This window comes from Odocoileus virginianus, unplaced genomic scaffold (genome assembly GCF_023699985.2).
Source record: "Odocoileus virginianus isolate 20LAN1187 ecotype Illinois unplaced genomic scaffold, Ovbor_1.2 Unplaced_Contig_128, whole genome shotgun sequence".
Lineage (NCBI taxonomy): Eukaryota > Metazoa > Chordata > Mammalia > Artiodactyla > Cervidae > Odocoileus > Odocoileus virginianus.
This window is the reverse complement of record NW_027224445.1, coordinates 6,762-29,639: the sequence shown is the minus strand read 5'-3', so window position 1 is coordinate 29,639 and position 22,878 is coordinate 6,762. Positions and strand designations below refer to the sequence as shown.

Sequence of the window (22,878 nt, the reverse complement as noted above, 5' to 3'; positions counted from 1 at the left end):
CCCAACAGGTGTTCAAGCTGAGAAGCTAAGAAAGATATCCTCCTGATTCAGGCAAGAAACAGGAAGAGGAACCATTGTGAAATAATCCCCACCTATTCTTCATACAATGACCTATATTCCAAGGGAAAAGACTTCACCAAAAACATTTATGAAGGCCCTTCTAGGCTCACTAAAACACTGAGATCTAATCATAAGATCGTAGAATGATACCCTCTGCTACAACTTAAAACCACAACAACAAACATCAATGTATTGCCCCGAAAATAATTTCAGGGAGAAATCTTTATGATGCAAAGGTCTAAACAATAGCAACTAACTGCACTTAACAAAGTTAACAACAGTGAGAAGAAATCTACATATCATATTCTCCCTGAAGTACTGAAAAGGACATAATGCCTCTGTGGTATTCTCCACAGAAACTTGTTGCTGTTGTTCATCTGCTCAGTTGTGTACAACTCTGTGTTACTCTGTGGATTGCAGGACACCAGACTTTATTGTCCTTCACCATCTCCTGGAGCTTGCTCAAACTCATGTCCATTGAGTCAGTGATGCCATTCAGCCATCTCATCCTCTGTTGCCCACTTCACCTCCTGCCCTCAATTTTCCCTAGTATCAGGGTCTTTTCCAATGAGTCAACTCTTCACATCAGGTGGCCAAAGTATTGGAGCTTCAGCTTCAGCATCAGTCCTTCCAGTGAATATTCAGGATTGATTTCCTTTAGGATTGACTGGTTTGATCTCCTTGCAGTCCAAGGGACTCTCAAGAGTCTTCTCCAACACCACAGTTCAAAAGCATCAATCCTGCAGTGCTCAGCCTTCTTTATGACAAAATGTGGTCCACAGAAACTATACAACCTCAAAACAATTGTGAGAAAGCACAAGAAAAATGGGGAGGAATTCTAAAAAATACCTGCTCAGTACTCTTCAAATATATTAAGATCATGAAAAACAAGGAAAGACAGGATTTTTTCACAAATTGGAGAAAGCAAAGAAACATGATCTCTAATTCAATGAAGGATTTAAGATTTGATCCTCAACAGGTAAAGAATATTGATAGAAAATTTGATGAAATCCAAATAAAGTATGTAATTTAATAATCATTATTGTAACAAAATTACTGGGCTCTCCACTTGGCTCTTCATAAAGAATCTGCCTGCTTATGCAGGAAATGTAAGAGATGTGGGTTTGATCCCTGGGTTGGGAAGACCCTCTGGAGGAGAGCATGGCAATCCACTCCGTATTCTTGCCTGTAGAATCCCATGGACAGAGGAGCCTGGCGGGCTACCGTTCATGAGGTCACAAAAAGGAGAACAGAACTGAAGTGATTTAGCACACATGCACAACAAAATTATTTAATTTTAATAATGTTTTATGAAATTAAAAGATGCTTACTCCTTGGAAGGAGAGTTATGACCAACCTATGAAGCATATTAAAAAGCAGAGACATTACTTTGCCAACAAAGGTCCGTCTAGTCAAGGCTATGGTTTTTCCAGTGGTCATGTATAGATGTGAAATTTGGACTGTGAAGAAAGCTGAGCGCCAAAGAATTGATGCTTTTGAACTGTGGTGTTGGAGAAGACTCTTGAGAGTCCCTTGGACTGCAAAGAGATCCAACCAATCCATCCTAAAGCAGATCAATCCTGGGTGTTCATTGGAAGGACTGATGCTAAAGCTGAAACTTCAGTACTTTGGCCACCTCATGTGAAAAGCTGACTTATTGGAAAAGACCCTGATGCTGGGAGGGACTGGGGGCAGGAGGAGACAGGGGCAACAGAGGGTGAGATGGTTGGATGGCATCACCGACTCACTGGACATGAGTTTGAGTAAACTCCGGGAGTTGGTGATGGACAGGGAGGCCTGGCGTGCTGTGGTTCATGGGGTTGCAAAGAGTCGACTGAGCGACTGAACTGAACTGAACTATGCTTATAGATAAGAAGTTGCATTTAGAGGAAGTGGAACAAAATGTTAATATATATTGTTGCTCTGGTACTGTTCGTCAGTCTTTTAAATCTGAACTTATTGCAAAATAAAATCAATGCCTAATCCCATTTTCCAAAATTCAGGAAACCATCCTCCTAGCCATGATTAGCCTCATAAAACTGTATATGCTGTTACTTCCTCTTATTCAAAGAAATGTCTGAGAGGGTGTTGATCCTTCATCCATTCACTGATCAGAGGATGCTTAGTTGTTGCTATGCTTGCTAAATATAATTCATGTTGTAATAAACATGGAGTAGACACATATTTTCAAGTTACAGTTTTTAGCTCCTTCAGAGAAATACCCAGAAATGGAATTGTTGGATCATAACTTAGTTCTATTTTTAATTTTTGAAACCCTCCATACAGTTTTCCATAATGATTACACCAGTTTACATTCTCATCAACAGGGCCAAGAGTTCCCATTTCTGCACATCTTCTCCAATTTCTAGTCTGGCTGATAATAGCCAAACAAATATGAGGCAATATCTTACTGTGGCTTTGATTTGCATTCCCTATTGATTATTCATAATGAGCTCCTTCTCATTTGCTTGGTGGCTATCTGTATGTCTTCTATGGAAAAATATCTATTTAGATTCTCTGTCCATGTTTTGATAAAAGATGATTTACTCAAAACTTTACAAAAAAAAAAAAAAAAAACTTCTAGAATTCAACAACAAGAAAATGAACAACTCAATTAAAAAATGAGTTAAAGATCTCACAGACACCTCCTCAAAGGTGAGCTACAGAAGGAAAATATTGTTGTTTAGTCACTAAGTTGTGTCTAATTCTTGGCAAATCTGTGAACTGTAGCATGCAAGGCTTTCGTATTCTTCACTATCTCCTGGGGTTTGCTCAAACTCTTGTCCAGTGAGTCAGTGATGCCGTCCAATCATCTCATCCTCTGTTGCCCCCTTCTTCTGCTTTCAATCTTTCCCAGCATCAGGATCTTTTCCAACAAGTCGACTCTTCACACCAGGTGGCCAATATTGGAGCTTCTGCTTCAGTATCAGTCCTTCCAATGAATATTCAGGGTTGATTTCTTTAAGAGTGACTGGCTTGATCTCCTTGCAGTCCAACGGACTCTCAAGTATCTCCTCCAGCACCACAGTTCAAAAGCATCTATACTTTGAAACTTAGTCTTTCTTTATGGTCCAACTCTCACATCCATATATGACTACTGGAAATATCATAGCTTTGACAATATAGACCTTTGCTGACAAAGTTATCTCTTTACTTTTTAATATGCCGTCTAGGTATTATCATGACTTTTCTTCCAAGGAGTAAGCATCTTTTAATTTCATGGCAGCAGTTACTGTTTGCAGTAATTTTGGAGCCCAAGATAATAAAATCTGATGGTGCTTCCACTTTTCCCTATCTATATTTGCCATGAACTTATGGAACCAGATGCCATGATCTTAGTTTCTTAAATGTTGAGTTTTAAGCTGGCTTTTTCACTCCCCTCTTTCACTCTTAACAAGAGGTTCTTTAGTTCACTTCGTGCCATTATAGTGGTCCCATCTGCATATCTGAGCTTGTTAATATTTCTCTCAGTAATCTTGATTCCAGGTTGTGACTCATTCAGTCCAACATTTCCCATGATGTAAAAAAAAAACACAGTGACAATATACAGCCGTGTTGTATTCCTTTCCCAATTATGAACCAGTCACTTGTTCCAGATCTGATTCTAACTGTTGCTTCTTGAGCTGCATACAGGTTTCTCAGGAGACAAGTAAGGTAGTCTGTTCTTCTCATCTCTTTAAGAATTTTCTACAGTTTGTTGTAATCCATACATTCAAAGGTTTTATTATAGTCAATGAAGCAGTAGTACATGAATTTCTGGCATTCTTTTATTTTTCCAATGATCCAATGAACGTTGGCAATTTGATTACTTGTTCTACTGCCTTTTCTAAACTCAGCTTGCACATGTGAAAGTTCTCAGTTCAAGTACTGCTGAAGACTAGCTTGAAGGATTTTGAGCATAACTGTGCTAGCATGTGAAATGATTGAAATAGTATAGCAGCTTTAACATCTTTGGCATTGCTCTTCTTTGGGACTGGAATGAAAAATTATCTTTTCCAGTCCTATGGTCACTGCTGAGTTTTCTAATTTTCTGCCATATTGAGTTCAGCCCATTAATAGCATCATGTTTTAGGATTTGTAATAGCTCAACTGGAATTTCATCACCTCCATTAGTTTTGCTCATAGTAATGCTTCCTTAGACACACTTGACTTCATACTCAAGGATGTCTGGCTCTAGGTGAGTGACCACATCATCATGGTTATCCCAGTCATTAGAACTTTTTTTGTGTATTTTTTATGTGTATTCTTGCCACCTCTCCTTAATTTCTTCTGCTTTTCTTAGATCATTGCCATTTCTGTCCTTTATTGTGTCTATCTTTGCATGAAATATTTCCTTGACCTCTTCAATTTTCTTGAAGAGACCTCTAGTCTTTCCCATTCTTTTGTTTTTCTTTACCTTTCTGTACTGTTCATTTAAGAAGGATTTTTTTTTTCCCCCTCTCTCTTTGCTATTCTCTGGAACACTGCATTCAGTTGGGTATATCTTTCCCTTTCTCCCATGCTTTTCACTTCTTTTCTCAGCTGTTTGTAAAACATCCTCAGACAACCACTTGCACTTCTTTTTCTTCTGAGATGGTTTTGGTCACCTTCTATTCAATGTTAGGAACTTCTGTCCATAATTCTTCAGGCACTGTATCTACCAGATCTAACTCCTTGAATCAGAGAGATTAGAATGAAAAGTGTTGGGATCACTGTCCTTAGACAACTGCAAATTATATCAATAATGAGCTATCACTATGCACATATTATGACTAAACTGTAAAACATTAACAACACCAATTGCTAAAGATAATGCAGAGTAACAGGGTCTGATATTCTCATTCATTGCTAATGGTAACACAAAATGATGCAGTCACTTTGGAAGGAATTATTATTAAATATTAATTATTAATGAAATTATTATTGCTAAATTTTAGGGATAACTGTTTTTACATCACATGCAGTGTCCTTTGTTTGGCCATATCATGACATCAGAAAATTTTTAACATTAAATAGTCAGAAGTAGGTAATCATAAAAAGCTTAGTCCATGAAATTACTGAAAATCAGTGCAAGATGCTTGCACACCTATTTAACATACATATGTAAAGATCAGAGAACACAATTATTGGTCCTCAAATAAGGGAAATTCAAAGATAAATCACACACATTTACTGTTTTCAGTCACTAAGTAGCCCACACCATTTAATTAGAAGGAATGGAAATATTGAAATTAAATGTGAAGTTTAATTAAAGATTGAAATTAAAAAAAAAAATCAAATGTGGAACACCTGACCCAGGGTTTGAAGCCAACCCAGGGACTGAACCTATGCCCCCTACATTGGCAGGCATATATTCTTTACCACTGAGCTACCAGGGAAGCCCATAGCCAATGGTTAATTATTGCCTAAAATGAAAATTTCCTGTTAATTATCAAGTGCTTGAAGTAATGTATATATCACATGAAGACAAATTCTTTAAAATGGAAACATCATTGTGTGTTTTTATAATTATATTTATACTTACAGTGGTGATAAAATATCTAATAATTCAACTATTAATTAAGTTTCTGCTTTGAAGTATCATTATTGGTTACACAAAAGTAGTTTAAGTATCTTAGTTTTCACTTATGTGATATATTCAACAACAAGATGCTATTTTGAAGAAGTTATCTTTTTCTGCATTGTATTTACTCACTGTGGAATGAACAGTGCCCCATTTGCTCATTAGTAACAGCAGTTTTGGTACACATTAAAGTGTATCTTGGATTCTAGACCAATACATGGGAAATAATACAGAAACATAAAGGTGAAATTCCAGTTGTTTCTCATTTTGGTGTATACTATTTAGCTCATTTGATGAAAGTAAAAGTACTTCTTAAGGGAATATAGGTGAAATAATGCAACTCAAAGATTTAATAATTTTAAAGTTGTTTTATACACAATGAGACCATGTCTTTCTTCATTAATAGTCTTCTGTTTTGCTTTCATATTTTAAACATATACCATATAGTGTGAAGAAGGATATATCCATCATAAGCATATGGTCAGAAAATGTTAGTTTATTTTCATTACACTTCCCACCTTACCAAATACTTGACCATCACTCTGCTGGATAATTTTCTCAATCTTCTCCTGGGACACAGGTCCCATAATATCAATTAAAAAATACCCACCAAAGCTAATCTTGTTCATGATTCATCAGTGCCCTATTATTATTTTCCCAGAAGTCATTAAGGATTTATCTCAAAGATTATTTCTGAAGCCAAAAAAATATATATGTATTTCTGTAACAAAACACTTTAAATGAGCTAGGTTTACTTTTTTTCCTAAGAAAAATAAATGGAAATGGCCTTCTGTGAAATATCAGAAGAGCTTATTCAAAAGAGTTCTCAAGTGTTTTTCCTTTTTAGCTTTCACATGAAAATGTTGCTGCTAAGATAGCCAATGTTCAGGATTCCATATTTGGGGCAAATGGTGAAAAAAAAAATATGAGAAAACTATTCCATTAGCTGTTTAGCTCCTGAAACTTGAAGGGTTTTATGGGAGAAAAGAGAGATTTATGGAAAGACAGGGAAAATAGTTATTTCTCCATGAAGCATTAGACCACTACTTATCTTTTGATTTATGAAAATTGAGCACCTTAGTTTGCACTCAATATGTCACATAAGTCATCAGTCTTTTCACCATATGTAAGTATTATTTATTTTAATCTGATGCTTCTATTTATTACAAAGCATTGATTATAACCCTCTGTTGTGATTCTCTTCTTCTTTAATACATATAATTACGTACAGTGTATATAATATTATATAGTATATTATCTTATATATATTCAGTAGTTAAACCAATAAATTGAAATGCAAAGATATTTGAAATGGTGATTTCTATCAATTAACAGAAATGTGTAGAACACACCACATTTTCCTTAATTTTTGTATAATCACACTTTACAAAGACTTGATACATATTCTTGGCCTGGATGTCCAAGATAGTTCTAAATGATATATATAAAGTGTTTACATATTTAATATCTTAATTCTATATGAGTATTTCTGATCTTCATTAACATATTTGTAAATATATTGTTTAAGCTATTAACTCAATCTATAAAACTTATTAGAAGCTTTTAAACAATCTATTAAAAATCACTACATTAATTGCATATCATGACAAGTTATATTTTTAGGAAATCAAGAATAAAGATAAAGGTTAAGAGACTCTAAATTCTGGAAACTGAATGGACTACTGGGTTTTAAAATATGGATAATATTATATAAACCATAGTTTAATATAAATAAAAGTTTATAATATATTACTATGACTTGGTCTCTGTATTTTTTAAAAAGGGCAATAAATAAATTAACAGAGGTAGTAGTCACTACTTCTCCAAAAAAGCATTTAGAATTTTCCCTAGGAAATATTCATTAAGTTTAGGATGATCACTGATTTCCATTATCAGTCAGAATTTTATGCCTGGAAAAGATAACTTGAGAGCATAATTTCCTCTATATTTTAGCTGAACAATGAAGCATGAGAAGAGTTCATGTTCAATCACTAGATTTTCCAGGTAACAATAATAATAAATAAAGACACAATATATATGCAGTAAGGATCAGAGGACATTGCATCCTACAGATGAGACTAATATTAAACAAAAGAAACACTCCTAAGATGTATAATAAAATTGGGAAAGTGAATATATGTATAAAAGTCCAGAAAGTTTTTGTGAACATAAAATTATTACTTGAAAAACAGGTGCAGACATTTGTGTGTATCTAATCAATTTATTACTCTCTTGTATCTGCCAGTAAGATTTGTCAAAAATCAGCCACCAGAAATGAGAAACAGAACATCAGTGACAGAGTTCATCCTTCTAGGTCTGACTGATGATCCCAAAATACAAGCTGTGATTTTTTCCTTTTTATTTCTCACATATGTGCTGAGTGTTGCTGGAAATCTGACTATCATCATTCTTACACTGCTGGATTCCCATCTGAAGACTCCCATGTATTTTTTCCTCAGGAATTTCTCCTTCTTAGAAATCTCATTTACTTCTGTCTGTAATCCTAGATTTTTGATGAGCATTCTAACTGGAGACAAATCTATTTCCTATAATGCTTGTGCAGCTCAGCTCTTTTTCTTTATCCTTCTTGGTTCAACAGAGTTCTTTCTCCTGGCGTCTATGTCCTATGATCGTTACGTAGCTATCTGCAAACCTCTGCATTATACGACCATCATGAATAACAAGATCTGCTACCAGCTTGTAGGTGGCTCTTGGCTGGCTGGATTCTTGGTGATCTTTCCTCCACTGACCATAGGGCTGCAGCTGGATTTCTGTGACTCTAATGTCATTGACCACTTCACCTGTGATTCTGCCCCTTTACTGCAAATCTCCTGCACAGACACCAGCACGCTAGAGCTCATGAGCTTTGTTTTAGCTGTGCTGACTCTCATGTCCACCTTGATGTTAGTAATCCTCTCCTACTCCTACATCCTCAGAACAATTTTGAGAATCCCTTGTGCTCAACAAAGGAAAAAGGCCTTTTCAACCTGCTCCTCCCATATGATTGTTGTCTCAATCTCTTATGGAAGCTGCATCTTCATGTATGTGAAAACCTCAGTGAAGGAAGGGGTTGCTTTGACAAAGGGAGTAGCTATGCTCAATACCTCTGTGGCTCCTATGCTCAATCCGTTTGTTTATACCTTACGGAACCGGCAGGTAAAACAAGCTGTTAAGGATGTTGTGAGAAAGATGCTGTTCTCAAAACATTGACCTGACTTAAATTTTAACTAAAACAAATACAGTTTTAACTAATGAACCAATGAATAATATCTTTTCTAATATAGCTTCTGTCTTATTCTGTTTCTTTACAGAAACAGCATTATTTAGGCTATTTTGAATTTAATATTCTTATTGTAAATCTTCCTTGTATGAACTTTACCACAGTAAAGTTTTGGAATGTTCTTATGCAATTTTGTATTATAAACTTAAATTTAGAATTGAAGGCCCTTCATGTATTAACATATGTGTGAGTGCTACCACCTAATGGAGAAGGAAATGGCAACCCACTCCAGTGTTCTTGCCTAGAGAATCCCAGGGACAGGGGAGCCTGGTGGGCTGCCGTCCATGGGGTTGCACAGAGTTGGACACGACTGAAGAGACTTAGCAGCAGCAGCAGCAAACACCACCTAAAATACTTGAGCAGAATAAAATTACAATTAATTCATATATGTCTAAATTCAAAAGTACATACTTATGTCTCTAGAAGACTGCATGTATGTATATATGTGTTCTATGTGTATACAATCATATATATGTATATTTATATATATATATATATTTACACATACTTTACTTTTAATGGTTTTTATCAAGTGAAATAGAGGAAACTCAGTCATATAGGCGTAGAAATAACTAAGTAATACAGGAGTTAGACAATGTAGAAAAATAATATTTTGAGCACGAAATTTAACTTACATTTTACTTACATTCTACATAAAAATTTGTAAATATTCTATGTATTTGTCATCAGGACAACAGATTAGTTATGGAAAAATACTTTTCTATATTTATATTTGTTTTTAGCAATTCATTGTACGAGAATTTAAATAAGAAAAATAATGCAGAAACTATTTATTTAATAATAATTTCTTGAATACAGAACTTTTATAAAGCTAACACTTAAAGAAATTGCAATACCATGTAAACAGATTTCTAGAAGGTAGTTATACACAGAGATGGCAGTATTTGGCTTGGAAATGTTTTCCATTATGAGGATCTTACTTCACACATACAAATACTAGCTAATACATACAAATACTAGCTAATAGTATTTTTTCTCTATTGGTATCTCTAATAAACTTTGATAAGATTTGGCCAATATATTACATAAGATTATATTGCTTGCCAAATAAACATTAAAAGTAAAATCAGGTTAAGGGGGAAATAGAATTAGAACAAAAAACTCAGGAAGATTTGTAGGATCCCAGAAAATTCTGCTTAACTCAGGAATCGGAAAGATAGATTCGCTTATCCCATGACTATTTATTACTCATAATTTCTCTCAAATGCTTCCCTTTATCTCTGTTAAAGATTTTGATCTATCTTCATTTGATTCAATTTTGTTTCCTTCTTCCAGAATAGATTGTTCTTCATCACATAATATATAGTACAGTTCCTTGTAGAATTCAGTTCATGATAAAAAGCAAGACTCCCTGTCACTCACTTCAATAAAGTATCAGTTGAAAGAAGCTGATTGATGCCCCTATGAGTAGATGTCAGTCAAAGAATCATCTCTTTGATCCCTGACCATGAACTATGTTTCATAGCCATAGGATGCTGCTTAAAAATATATATGCTAGAATTATGTTGTCTAGATTTGCCTCTAGTTTTCCCATTTGTAGCTTGAGTTCTCTTGGTTGCAAATTTTTCACATGCAAAGGAAAGTCAATAATTCTGTTTACTCATAGATTTATTATGTTACATAATTTAAGCATCTAAAACTGCTAGTAATTGAGTAATGTTGCGATAATGTTAACATTTATTATTATTATTGTTACAGTGATTAATTTCAGTCACATAGTCTAGGTCATATTGTCAATTGAGATGTAGGTGCAGATGGCAGAAAATCCTGCTTGACAATGAGAAGGAAGTAGTTTTGGAGTAACCACTCGATTTTATTTCAGCCAACTTCATTTTGCCAGTTTGGTTGTATGGAAAACATGTTTACCTCCAGAGATAGAAACACTTCCTAAGGTAATAGCCACCTACAGATACTCTTAAAATGATTAAATAGACCAGATAGATTTATGAAAGCAAAGAATTGGCCCTGTGCTTTGTCCAAGTGTCACGTTTCATCAGACTTGCAATCTTACCAGAGTCAAAAGATATCATGTAAAGCCAGTGCGAGTGAATCCCTTTAAAAAGGTTTCAGGGACTTTCCTGGTGTTCCATTGTTTAAAAACCCACCTGTCAACGCAGAGGACACAGGTTCAATCCCTGGTTCAGGAAGATCCCACTTGCCCTGGAGCCGCTAAGCCCCTGTGTCACAACTACTGAGCCCAGGGGCAGTAGCTAATGAAACTCACATGCCTAGAAAGAGAAAACATCGTGGTAAGAAGCCGGGACACTGCAACAAAAAGTATTCCCCGCTTGCCCCAACTAAAGAAAAGCCCACGCTCAGCAACAAAGACCCAGCACAGTCAAAAATAAATAAAAATAAATTAAATTAATTTTAAAAAAGTTTTCATTGGCTGAAATTTTCATGTAGAGGTAGCCACATTCTTAGCAACCATATCCTAATGAAACTGAGTACTTTTGAAAACAGATTGGTATAGAAAATGAATATCATTGCTCGTCAGGAAGCATTTAACAAGAGGCTTCCTGTGTGCTGTTTTGGATCTGTCAGGAACCCTCTGGCCCTTATTGATTCCTGAATATTCAGGAATTAAGAGGAGAGGCACGCCTTTCCCGGGGCTGAGGAATCCAGGCATTTCTCATTACAGTGATAAGTACCCTCTTCCTTCTTATGAAAAGGTGATTGTTTGCAACTCTCTCTTTGATAGGGATCGTCTTATGTTTTGTAAGTCTGGAATTTTAATCTTTATCTTTGCTGAGAATAACCACCTTGTAAGACAGTATATATGCCCACGCCATGTTGATTAAAACACCTTTGCTCCATCAGAGCTTGGGTCCCCGTGTCTTTCTTTCTTTCTATTCTCTCTCTCTCTCTTTCTCTCTCTCTCTCTATTTCTGGCTAATTCCTTGGAGCGCGGAGGCCCGCTGAGCTCACTTTCTTGCCCGGGCTTCTAAGCCCCTCTCGAGAAGGCGCACTGCGCCTTCACCCACTCGAGAGGGCGCCTGGTGCCTACGTGCAGCAGCGCGAGCCCTAAGAACAGGACTCTATTGGCTTTCCGCGTAAACCAGGGGATATCAGCCTCTTTCTCTCTCTTACTTTCTTATCGTCGACTCCGGACCACCAGGTTCCGGTCCATTAAAGGACCAACAATTGCTTTTTTTTTTTTTTTTTTTTTGCTACTATGGTTTGCTTTTAACCAGAGAAGTAGATAATATGATGAGGCTGTCCTTCCCCTAAAACCAGCTCTGGCTAAACGATGATGAGCACAAATTTATCTAACTTCTCAATGTCTTGATTTTTATTGAAGAACTACATTTATTTCTTCTCTCTTCCCTTATTTAGTACTTTATTTCTCAGTTTACCCCTTAGAACTAAATGTTTATGGTATTTCTCTCTTTCTGTGTAGCTCTTTTTTATCATTTTTTTTTTCAGATTACCATAAAATTCTATTTTACAATAACGAGCTCTAACAGTATTAATAAGCCACTTCTACCAAGTACTTGGGGCCTTACATTTCATATTCTAATTTCATCATGAAGACATGGCTTGGGTAAGCATCACACTGAAGGGTAAACAACCTTAATTAAAATTATGAAATCAATAATATATTACCAAAATAGAATATACATTCAGAAACAAACACCCAGACATTTTTTTTCTTTACAACATTGATATGAATTTAAGCTGTTCTGTAGCATTGAGCTTATGGTAAAATAATCATTTTTATAAATATATGAGATAAACACAAACAGTTGTATAGAAATGTGTATGAAAATTTTAAGGAGGAAAAGTAATTTCATTTGCAGAATCTACATTCAAAATGAAATAGAACAATTATATGAAAAAGTATGTGTGTGACTTACTCTAATATATGATTTAATTTTAGAAATTTTTGATCATTCATAATACCCCAAAGTAATAATTTGATTGATTATGGAGTTTGAGCCAGGAGATGGTGAAGGACAGGGAAACCTGTCATGCTGCAGTTGCTGGGGTCACAGAGACCAACAGAACTGAGCAACTGAACATCAAAATGGTTTTCAACTATGTAACTGATATCAATGCGTATGCTCACTTTGAGTGCTTAAATATTACTTTGTGACAAGGGAACTAATAATATATTACTAAGTGCCAAGGGCAAATTTCCAAAATTAGATGTGTTTAAAGATGTATCAACAATTTGTATTATAATTTGTTAAGAGTACTTACCAATGAAGGTAAATATTTCAAAATAAATATACACTTCAAGTAGTTATTCTTAAAAGTAAGATCACATGAAGGCAACAAAAGTTGTTTGAAGTGAAAAGATACACGTTGTGATGTTTTTATTCATGTTATATTTGACACTGTGATTGTGATATATTTTAATAACTTTTATCGATTACACTTATAATACTAAAATGCTATTATTGATTGTAAAAAGTTATTGAAATAGATTTTACTTATGTGATATGTTCATTAAGAAGATATCACACTGATGCATATTTCTAACACTGAATTTGGTCACTGTGGGATAAACTCCACTTTATGTGCTTACCTGGAAAGAATAGCAATGTGTGTGTGCTTAGTCACTCAGTGCTGTTCAACTCTTTGTGACCCCATGAAGAATAGTTTTGATATACATTACATATATATTCTTTATATAAATGTGTCTTGGATTTCATACTCAGAAGTCAGAAGGAATAAGTAAATGTAAAAGGGAAATCTGATGTGCTTCTAATTTTAGTGACTGCTCAAGCATTGAAAGGCAAATTCATTCTAAAGAAATATTTGCTAGAAAGCTCTATCTCAAAAAGTCCTTGTAATTTTAACATTTCACAGCCCATGGAACTTGGTGTTTTTCTTGAATCATTCTGTGCCTTATTTTTTTAGCATAAAACAGATTTCTGCACACCATTTAAGAATCATGCTTAGATTATATGAAAATAAAAATCAGAGAATGTTGGTTTGTTCAACCTCAGTTCTCCTCAAATATTGGCTAACATTCAGCTGCATGATTTACTCAAACTTCCCCTGCACCATAGGTCCCATGATCAACCAATTAAAACATGATTGCCAAAGCAGATCTTGTATGTTATTCATTAGTGCCATATTACTGTTTATCCCAAAAGTCATTAAAAATTTGTCTCAAGGAATATTTATGAAGTTATATGTAGCAAAGCACATTAAAGGTGGTAAGTTTACTCCTTTTCAAAGGAAAATAAATGGATATGTCCACTTACCTCAAAATATCAGAGAAGCCTATTAAAGAAATATTCTCAAAGATTTATTTCATTAATAGAAGCAAACTTCTTTCATCTAGAGATTTATGTCAATATGACAGGTGAAATATTTCAAGATTCCAGGTTTTTGGACAATGTTGGGAAAAGATACGTGGAAAATATTTCATTAGGTATTTGGAGATGGAATAAAAAGATATTTATGAGGGATTTATAGCTCTGTTGGAGGGAAAGAAATATACCTATGACTGATCACATCTGATTTAAGAGAATCAAATATATCACTTTTAATATCTAAGTCTAACCATCATGCATTTGAAAATAAGTATTCTCAACTTTTATATCTTATATACCATTGATTCTTTGCTGACTATCTCTCATATACATGAATATATATGTATACACATATATATATACATATATATTAATATAATAGCTATATTGATAATCTAAATAGTTGAGAACTTTAAATGGTGATTTATGATCAATTAGTAGAAACAGGTGCAGCATAGGTTGCTTTTCTTAATTTACATTTATACTTTAGAAAGACATGTGCATACTCTTGGTGTGGGTGTCTAGGGTAGGTTTAGACTCTACACATAAACTATTTGTGTATTTTGCATCTAAATCCATTGTTGAAGGATTCTTATATCACTATCATATTTTGTGAAGTGTTGCTTGATGTCCCCATCACTTTGGTATATTTACAAAATGAATTGTTAGGCATTTTGAAACAATCAAGTAAAAAACACTAAATTGAATTTTCATGTTAATGTAATGAACAAGGTAATTTAGGAGTTCAGAAGCCTCATTAATATGTGATAATGAAATAACTTTGATTACAAAATATGTTATGCTATTTATATGTCATTTTAATATACATAAATATTTGAACACAACACTTGGATAACTTTAGTTTTATAAGAAACAGGGAATATTAAACAATTAAGTGTATGATTGGCTATTTTCTCAGAGAGAATTCAGAATGTCGCTGAGAAATATTAATTAGGTTTAGGTTGACCAGTCCTTTACATCATCAGTCAATACTTTCAATCCTAAAAACCTGAATAAAAAAGAGAGTAATATTCTCTATATATTAGCTCAACACTGAAGCATGAGAAGAGCTCACGTCAGTCACTAGATTTCCCAACTTACAATTGTAAGCAGCAAAGGCAGAGTGAACACATATCAAGGAATCAGGACATTATACAGAGTGATACGACTGATATTAAACAGAAGACATACCCATTATGTGTATAATGAAATTGAAAGAAGTGTAGAATGTACATGTGGAATCTCAGGTACTTTTCATGAAGACACAATCATTATTTGAAAAAAAAAAAACAGATGCTATTTGTTTGTCTAACCCATATATTTTTTCTGTCCTGATTTTGCCACGAGATTTGTCAAATCAACCACACAAAATGAGAAATAGGTCATCAATGACAGAGTTCATCCTCCTGGGTTTGACTACTAATCCAGAAATGCAAGTGGTGATTTTCTGCTTTTTACTTCTCACATATGTGCTGAGTGTTAATGGAAATCTGACTATCATCATTCTTACACTGCTGGATTCCCACTTGAAGACTCCGGTGTATTTTTTCCTCAGGAATTTCTCCTTCTTAGAAATCTCTTTTACTTCTGTCTGTATCTCAGGATTTTTGATGAGCAGTCTAACTGGAGACAAATCTATTTCCTATAATGCTTGTGCAGTTCAGCTCTTTTTCTTGATCTTATTTGGTTCAACAGAGTTTTTTCTCCTATTAATAGCTTACGGTGAATGGTGTTGTATCCGTGGTCTCCAGAAAAGAAGATTTAGCTTCAGGACCAGAGACCAGGCTTGATCACTCAAGAGCTTTTGTGTAGCAGAGTTTTATTAAAGTGAAAAAGGACAGAGAAAGCTTCTGACATAGACATCAGAAGGGGGACAGGAGAGTGCCCCCCTGCTAGTTTTAGCAAGCTGTTTTATGTCTGTTAGAAAGCTATTAATCAGATAAGAGACACCTCAAGGCTGAGGGAGTTTCACCAGGCCCCTCTCCCACAGTATGCATTTTTGAGATAGGATGGCACAAGGTGTGTCATCCCCCAGCCATAAAGCAATTGATATAAATACTGATTTGTCGAGCTGCTATTAGCCCAAGGTTTGAGAAAAGAAAAAAAAAAAAGTTAGTCTTAGGTGGAACCATTTTGAAGAAAGGCAAATTCCAAAGCAAATACATAGTTTCATTAACATAGCTTAAGAAAAACATTTCCATAAGAAAAATGCATTGGTTAGCTCAAGGTTTGAGAAAAGTTAAGTTCAGGTGGAACCAGGTGTCATCATAGCAACACAGAATTTTAAGAGACACTTGCAGCCTATTTCCTCCATTTGGAGACCCCTGGCCTTCCTGCCTGTTACCCTCTCACTATCATCTGTGTCCTGTGATGGTTTTTTGGCTATCTGCAAAACTCTGCATTATACGACCATCATGAGTAACAAGATCTGCTACCAGCCTGTAGGCAGCTCTTGGCTGGCTGGATTCCTGGTGATCTTTCCACCACTGGTCATGGGGCTGCAGCGGGATTTCTGTGACTCCAATGTCATTGACCACTTCCCCTGTGATTCTGCCCCTTTACTGCAAATCTCCTGCACAGACACCAGCACTCTGGAGCTCATGAGCTTTGTTTACGCTGTGCTGACTCTAATGTCCACCTTGATGCTAATAATCGTCTCCTACTCCTATATCCTCAGAACAATTCTGAGAATCCCCTCAGTTCAATAAAGAAAAAAGACCTTTTCAACCTGCTCCTCTCATATGATTGTTGTCTCTATGTCTTATGGAAGCTGCATCCTCATGTATGTGAAAAACCTCAGCTAAAGAAGAAGTTGCTTTGACAAAAACAGTAACTGCACTCAGTACTTCTGTAGCTCCTATGCTGAATCCATTTATTTACTCCTTAAGGAACCAGCAAGTGAACCGAGCACTTAAAGATACTGTGAGAAAAATTCTTTCCTCAAAAACATTGGTACAACTACAATTTTAACTAAAATATACATGACTTTAATCTGAGAACCAATGAATAATTCAGCATTAAAATCTCTGTCCTTTATTTCTTCTCAGAAATGCAATTGTTTGGGCTATATTATTTAATATTCTTATATTGCAATTATTTCTTTTTTAAAAATTTATTTATTTTAATTGGAGGCTAATTACTTTACAGCATTGCAGTGGTTTTTGCCATACATTAACATGAATCAGCCATGGATTTACATGTGTTCCCCATCCTGAACCCCCGTCCCACCTCCCTCCCCATCCCATCCCTCTGGGTCATCCCAGTGCACCAGCCCTGAGCACCCTGTCTCATGCATCAAACCTGGACTGGCAATCTGTTTCACATATAATATACATGTTTCAATGCTATTCTCTCGGATCATCCCACCCTCTGCTTCTCCCACAGAGTCCAAAATTCTGTTCTACATATCTGTGTCTCTTTTTCTGTCTTGCATACAGGGTTATCGTTGACATCTTTCTAGTATACTGTATTGGTGTTTTTCTTTTGACTTATTTCACTCTGTATAATAGGCTCCAGTTTCATCCATCTCATTAGAACTGATTCAAATGAATTCTTTTTAATGGCTGAGTAATATTCCATGGTGTATATGTACCACAGCTTCCTCATTCATTCATCTGCTGATGGACATATAGGTTGCTTCCATGTCCTGGCTATTATAAACAGTGCTGCAATGAACATTGGGGCACACGTGTCTCTCTCAGATCTGGTTTCCTCGGTGTGTATGCCCAGGAGTGGGATTGCTGGGTCATATGGCAGTTCTATTTCCAGTTTTCTAAGCATCTCCACACTGTTCTCCATAGTGTCTGTACTAGTTTGCATTCCCACCAACAGTGTAAGAGGGTTCCCTTTTCTCCACACCCTCTCCAGCATTTATTGCTTGTAGACTTTGGATAGCAGCCATCCTGACTGGCATGTAATGGTACCTCACTGTGGTTTTGATTTGCATTTCTCTGATAATGAGTGATGTTGAGCATCTTTTCATGTGTTTGTTAGCCATCTGTATGTCTTCTTTGGATAAATGTCTTTTTAGTTCTTTGGCCCATAGTTTGATTGGGTCATTTATTTTTCTGGAATTGAGCTGCAGGAGTTGCTTGTATATTTTTGAGATTAATTTTTTGTCAGTTGCTTCATTTGCTATTATTTTCTCCCTTTCTGAAGGCTGTCTTTTCACTTTGCCTATAGTTTTCTTCATTGTGCAAAAGCTTTTAAGTTTAATTAGGTCCCATTTGTTTATTTTTGCTTTTATTTCCATTACTCTGGGAGGTGGGTCATAGATGCAATTATTATCTATAGCATAAAACCTTTATGGAATGATCTTATGCACTTTTATATGATAAATACAAACTAGAGATATAGATCCTTCATATATTATATGTGATATTTTACATATGTACTTTAAATGATATATATGATTTTAAATAATAACTAAAATATTGAGCAAAATAAGATTTCTTTACTTATTAATTCATGTATGTTTAGATCCAGAAGTATATATGTATGTCTATGTGTATACACACATTTTATATGTATAGGTACACATGCTCTGTTTTAATGTTTGTTTGAAATGTAATAGAGGGAACTCAGCCATATGAGTATAGGAATAACTGATAAAAATAAACAGTAAAAAGTAACTCAAAAATGTGAAGAAAAAGTTCTGATTTATGAGCATGAAGTTTGACTCACAATTTACTTATATCCTCCATAAAAAAGTTAAAAGTATATTATATATTTGTCATCATAACAGCAGTCAGTAATGAGAAAACTATGTTTTCCAAGTTTTTGTGTTTTTAAACAATTTATTGTATGGGAGTTTAAACAACATAAAGTTTGATACAATAAATTATCCTTTTAAGAAGAACTTCATGAATGTAGAACTTGTATAATGATAATATTTTAAGAAATGGTAATACCATATGCTAGAAGGTAGATTTCTAGAAGGTAGATATAGAGGGATCTAACAACAATTGTTTTCTTTCTTTCTTTCTTTTTTCTGCAAGATTCAATACATGCTAATTAAATTACATAATCCAATCAATTGATCTGAACAATAGCCTAAAGAGAGAAGCAGAATCTACTTCTGCCTAGTGGCAAGGTTTCCCCTCCAGAATTAAGTACTTTGTCCATTCACAGATGAAGTCTAAGTGCCAATAACATTACAACAGGTGTAAAGGGCAGCAGGAAATACACCTGTGTACTTTGCTTTGGTTTGTTTTCCTACCTTGTCCTACCTATGTCAACATTCTTTGTCATATTTTGCCACATGGTACAAATATCTTCTATATACTCCTAGAGCATAACACTGTGTTATATAAGTGGGCGGTTGCATTATTTACAGTTCTCCAGAGAAACAGACAAAGTTGGACCATAAACAAGGCTGAGCACCAAAGAATTGATTCTTTTGGACTGTTGGACTCTTGAGAGTCCCTTGGGCTACAAGGAAATCAGACCAATCAATCTTAAAGGAAATCAACCCTGAATATTCATTTGGAAGGACTGATGCTGAAGTTGAAGCTCCAATACTTTGGACCACCTGATGAAAAGAGTTGACCCATTGGAAAACACACTGATGCTAAGAAAGATTGAGGGCAAGAGGAGAAGGGGGCGATAGAGGATGAGATGGTTGGATGGACATGAGTCTGAACAAACTTTTTGAGATATTGAAGAACAGGGAAGCCTGGGGTGCTGCAGTCCATGGGGTTGTAGAGTCAGATATAACTTAGCAACTGAACAATAACAGAGAAACAGAAATAAGATAATGTGTGTGTGCTTATTGTTTGCATGTGGGTATGTCTGTACATATGTCTATACATACTTAAAGGAGTTGGCTCATACAGTGGGGGTTGGGAAGTCTGAAATCTACAGGGCTGACTGAGATGAAGACCCAAGGAAAAGTTAGTTACAATCTCAAGTCCAAAGGCAGTTTGGAGGCAGAATTTCTACTTCCTTAGGAAACCTCGTTTTTTTTCCTCTTTAGGCCTTTAACTGATTGGATGAGGCCAACCTACATTATGGAGGTCAATCTGCTTTACTCGAAATCTATTGATTTAAATGTTAATCATATCTAAAAAATATCTTCATAGTAATATCTAGACTGGTGTTTGAGCAAAGAACTGAGCAATATAGGCTAGCCAAGTTGATACACAAAATTAACCACTACAGTAGTTAATGCATATTTATAAAATATAACTGAACTCACCTGTGGATTGGCCACATCAGTGTATCTATGTTTTTATTTTATTAGTTTAAATATTTACATTATATTGGAATATAGTTGATTAACAACATAGTGCTAGCTTTGGGTGTACAGCAAAGTGATTCAGTTATATATATACATATTCTTCTGCAAATTATTTTCTTATTTAGGATATTAACAGAATACCAAGCAGAGTTCCCTGCCCTATACAGTAGGCCCTTGTTGATTACTAATTTTAAATATGGTAATGTGTGTATGTCTATCCCAAACTCCCAATCTGTCTCTCATTCCTACCCTTCATGCTGGTCTGTGAGTCTGTTTCTGTTTTGTATCTTTTTTTTTTTTAAGGTACCACATATAAGCAATATCATATATTTGTCTTTCTCTGTCTGACTTATGTCCTTCAGTATGATAATCTCTGGGTCCATTCATGATGCTGCAAATAGCATTAAGTGCTGGGGCCCAGCCTCGGCAGGATCCAGGGGTACCCTCAGGATGAACGGGGTCGGCGAAGAGAAAGAGAAAGAGAGGGAGAGAGACCAGACGCAGAGTCTGGCCAATCTTTATTTTTTTACCGTAGCTTTTATATTCTAAGTTAGTACATTTTTAAGGGGAAGATAGTTTAATATTACATCAGCTTATCCTTCATGAAACCAGGGTGTTTTCTGCATACTTCTTTGTGAGAGTCTTGTACATTATCTTCTGGCCTTGGGGCCTATTGACATTTTATGACCTAGGTGAATGCAAAGCTGTTTTCCATAATCTATTCTTTAATGAACACAAAGGTCAGTCCTTTTGCAGAAGTTATCTAAATTTATCTAAAAGGTTTACCACACAAAGACTCTGCAGCTCCGGTGAGGCAGCCCCTGTTTAGCATTCCTGGTTAAAATGAACAATTCTAAACTCTTATTTTTCTAAATCTTTAACTATAACCACTTTTAGAATAATATTTTTATGTTCTCTAATAGGGCTTCCTCACCTTCCGAAAGGCTCTGTACCTATTAGGGCCTTTTGTGTGATCAGGTTCTTTATGCTGTTTATGATTAAAGTGTTGTGAGCAGTCATGTGCATTAGTACGCTTTTGCCAAGCAGGCTAGAATGCCGGCGAAGTGTTCTAAATTGAAACACTCCTTTCATCCTGGATAATCTTATAGGATACCACCGTCTGGCGGACATATTAATTAAAGTTCTAAGTTGATTCTGTTTGGAAAGAGATCGGGGAAGGCCTTCTACCTGTGTCACAGAAATTAGGGAGTAGTCTAATATAGCAAGCATCAGAAAGACAGAGATCATCTTTAAGGTGAGCGCCGGGGCAGCTTTTCGAAATCCTGATTTGAAGCTTTTTGAGTCCTGATCTGCCTTGCTTGTCAGGTCTTCTCCTCATGACCTTGTCATGGGTGGGATCTCGTGTGCTGGCTCCCAGCAATCAAGTCATTCTTTTTTATGGCTGAGTAACAGACTATAGCATATATGTACAACCTCATCTTAATCCATTCCTCTGTCGATAGACACTTAGGTTGCTTCTATCTTGGCTATCATAAACAGCACTGAAATGAATATTGGGGTGAATGCATCCTTTCAAACCATGTTTTTCTCTGGCTATATGCCTAGGAGTGGAATTGCTGGATCACACAGCACCTCTATTCTTAGTTTTTTAAAGACCATTATATTTTTCTTCCATAGTGACTACACCAATATACATTCCCATCAACAGCATAGGAGGGTTTTCTTTTTGCCACACCCTTTCCAGCATTTACTATATGCATATTTTTTGATGATGGTGTGAGGTGATATCTCCTTATAGTTTTGATTTGCATTTCTCTAATAATTAGGGATGTTGAGCATCTTTTCATATGCCTCTTGGTCATCTGTATGTCTTTTTTGGAGAAATGTCTATTTAGGTCTTCTGCTTATACTTTGAATGAGCTGTTTGTTTTCTTAATATTGAGCCAAGTGAGCTGCTTGTAAATTTTGGAGACCAATCCTTTGTTGATCACATCATTTGCAAATATTTTCTCTCATTCTAGGGTTGTCTTTTCATCTTGTTTATGGTTTCCTTTGCTGTGCAAAAGTTTTTGAGTTTAATTAGGTCTCATTTGTTTACTTTTGTTTTTATGTCCATTAATCTGGAAGATGGATCAAAAAAGATACTGCTGTGATTAATGTCAAAGAGTGTTCTACCTATGTTTTCCTCTAATAGTTTTATCATATCTGGTTTTACATTTAGGTCTTTAATTCATTTTGAGTTTATTTTTGTGTATGATGTTAGAGAATATTGTAATCTGATTATTTTCCCTGTAGTTTTCTAGTTTTATCAGCACCACTTATTGAAGAGACTCTCTTTTCTCCATTGTATACCCTTGCCTCCTTTTGTCATAGATTAATGGGTCACAGGCACATGAGTTTGCTTCTAAGCTTTCTATCCTATTCTGTTGATCTACATTTCTGTTTTTGTGCCAGTATTGTGCTGTTTTGATTGCTGTAGCTTTGTAGTATAGTTTGAAGTCAGGGATCC

General features: G+C 35.4%; 1 protein-coding gene and 1 pseudogene across 1 annotated transcript; both read left to right on the top strand.

The window, feature by feature from the left end:
* Positions 1–7,876: 7,876 nt before the first annotated feature.
* Positions 7,877–8,812, top strand: LOC110122051 (olfactory receptor 6C76). Its single transcript, XM_070464719.1, has one exon. The coding sequence runs from the start codon at positions 7,877–7,879 to the stop codon at positions 8,810–8,812; it is 936 nt and encodes a 311-aa protein (XP_070320820.1).
* Positions 8,813–15,540: 6,728 nt separating this feature from the next.
* LOC110122052 (olfactory receptor 6C76-like) lies at positions 15,541–17,122 on the top strand (annotated as a pseudogene).
* Positions 17,123–22,878: the final 5,756 nt, after the last annotated feature.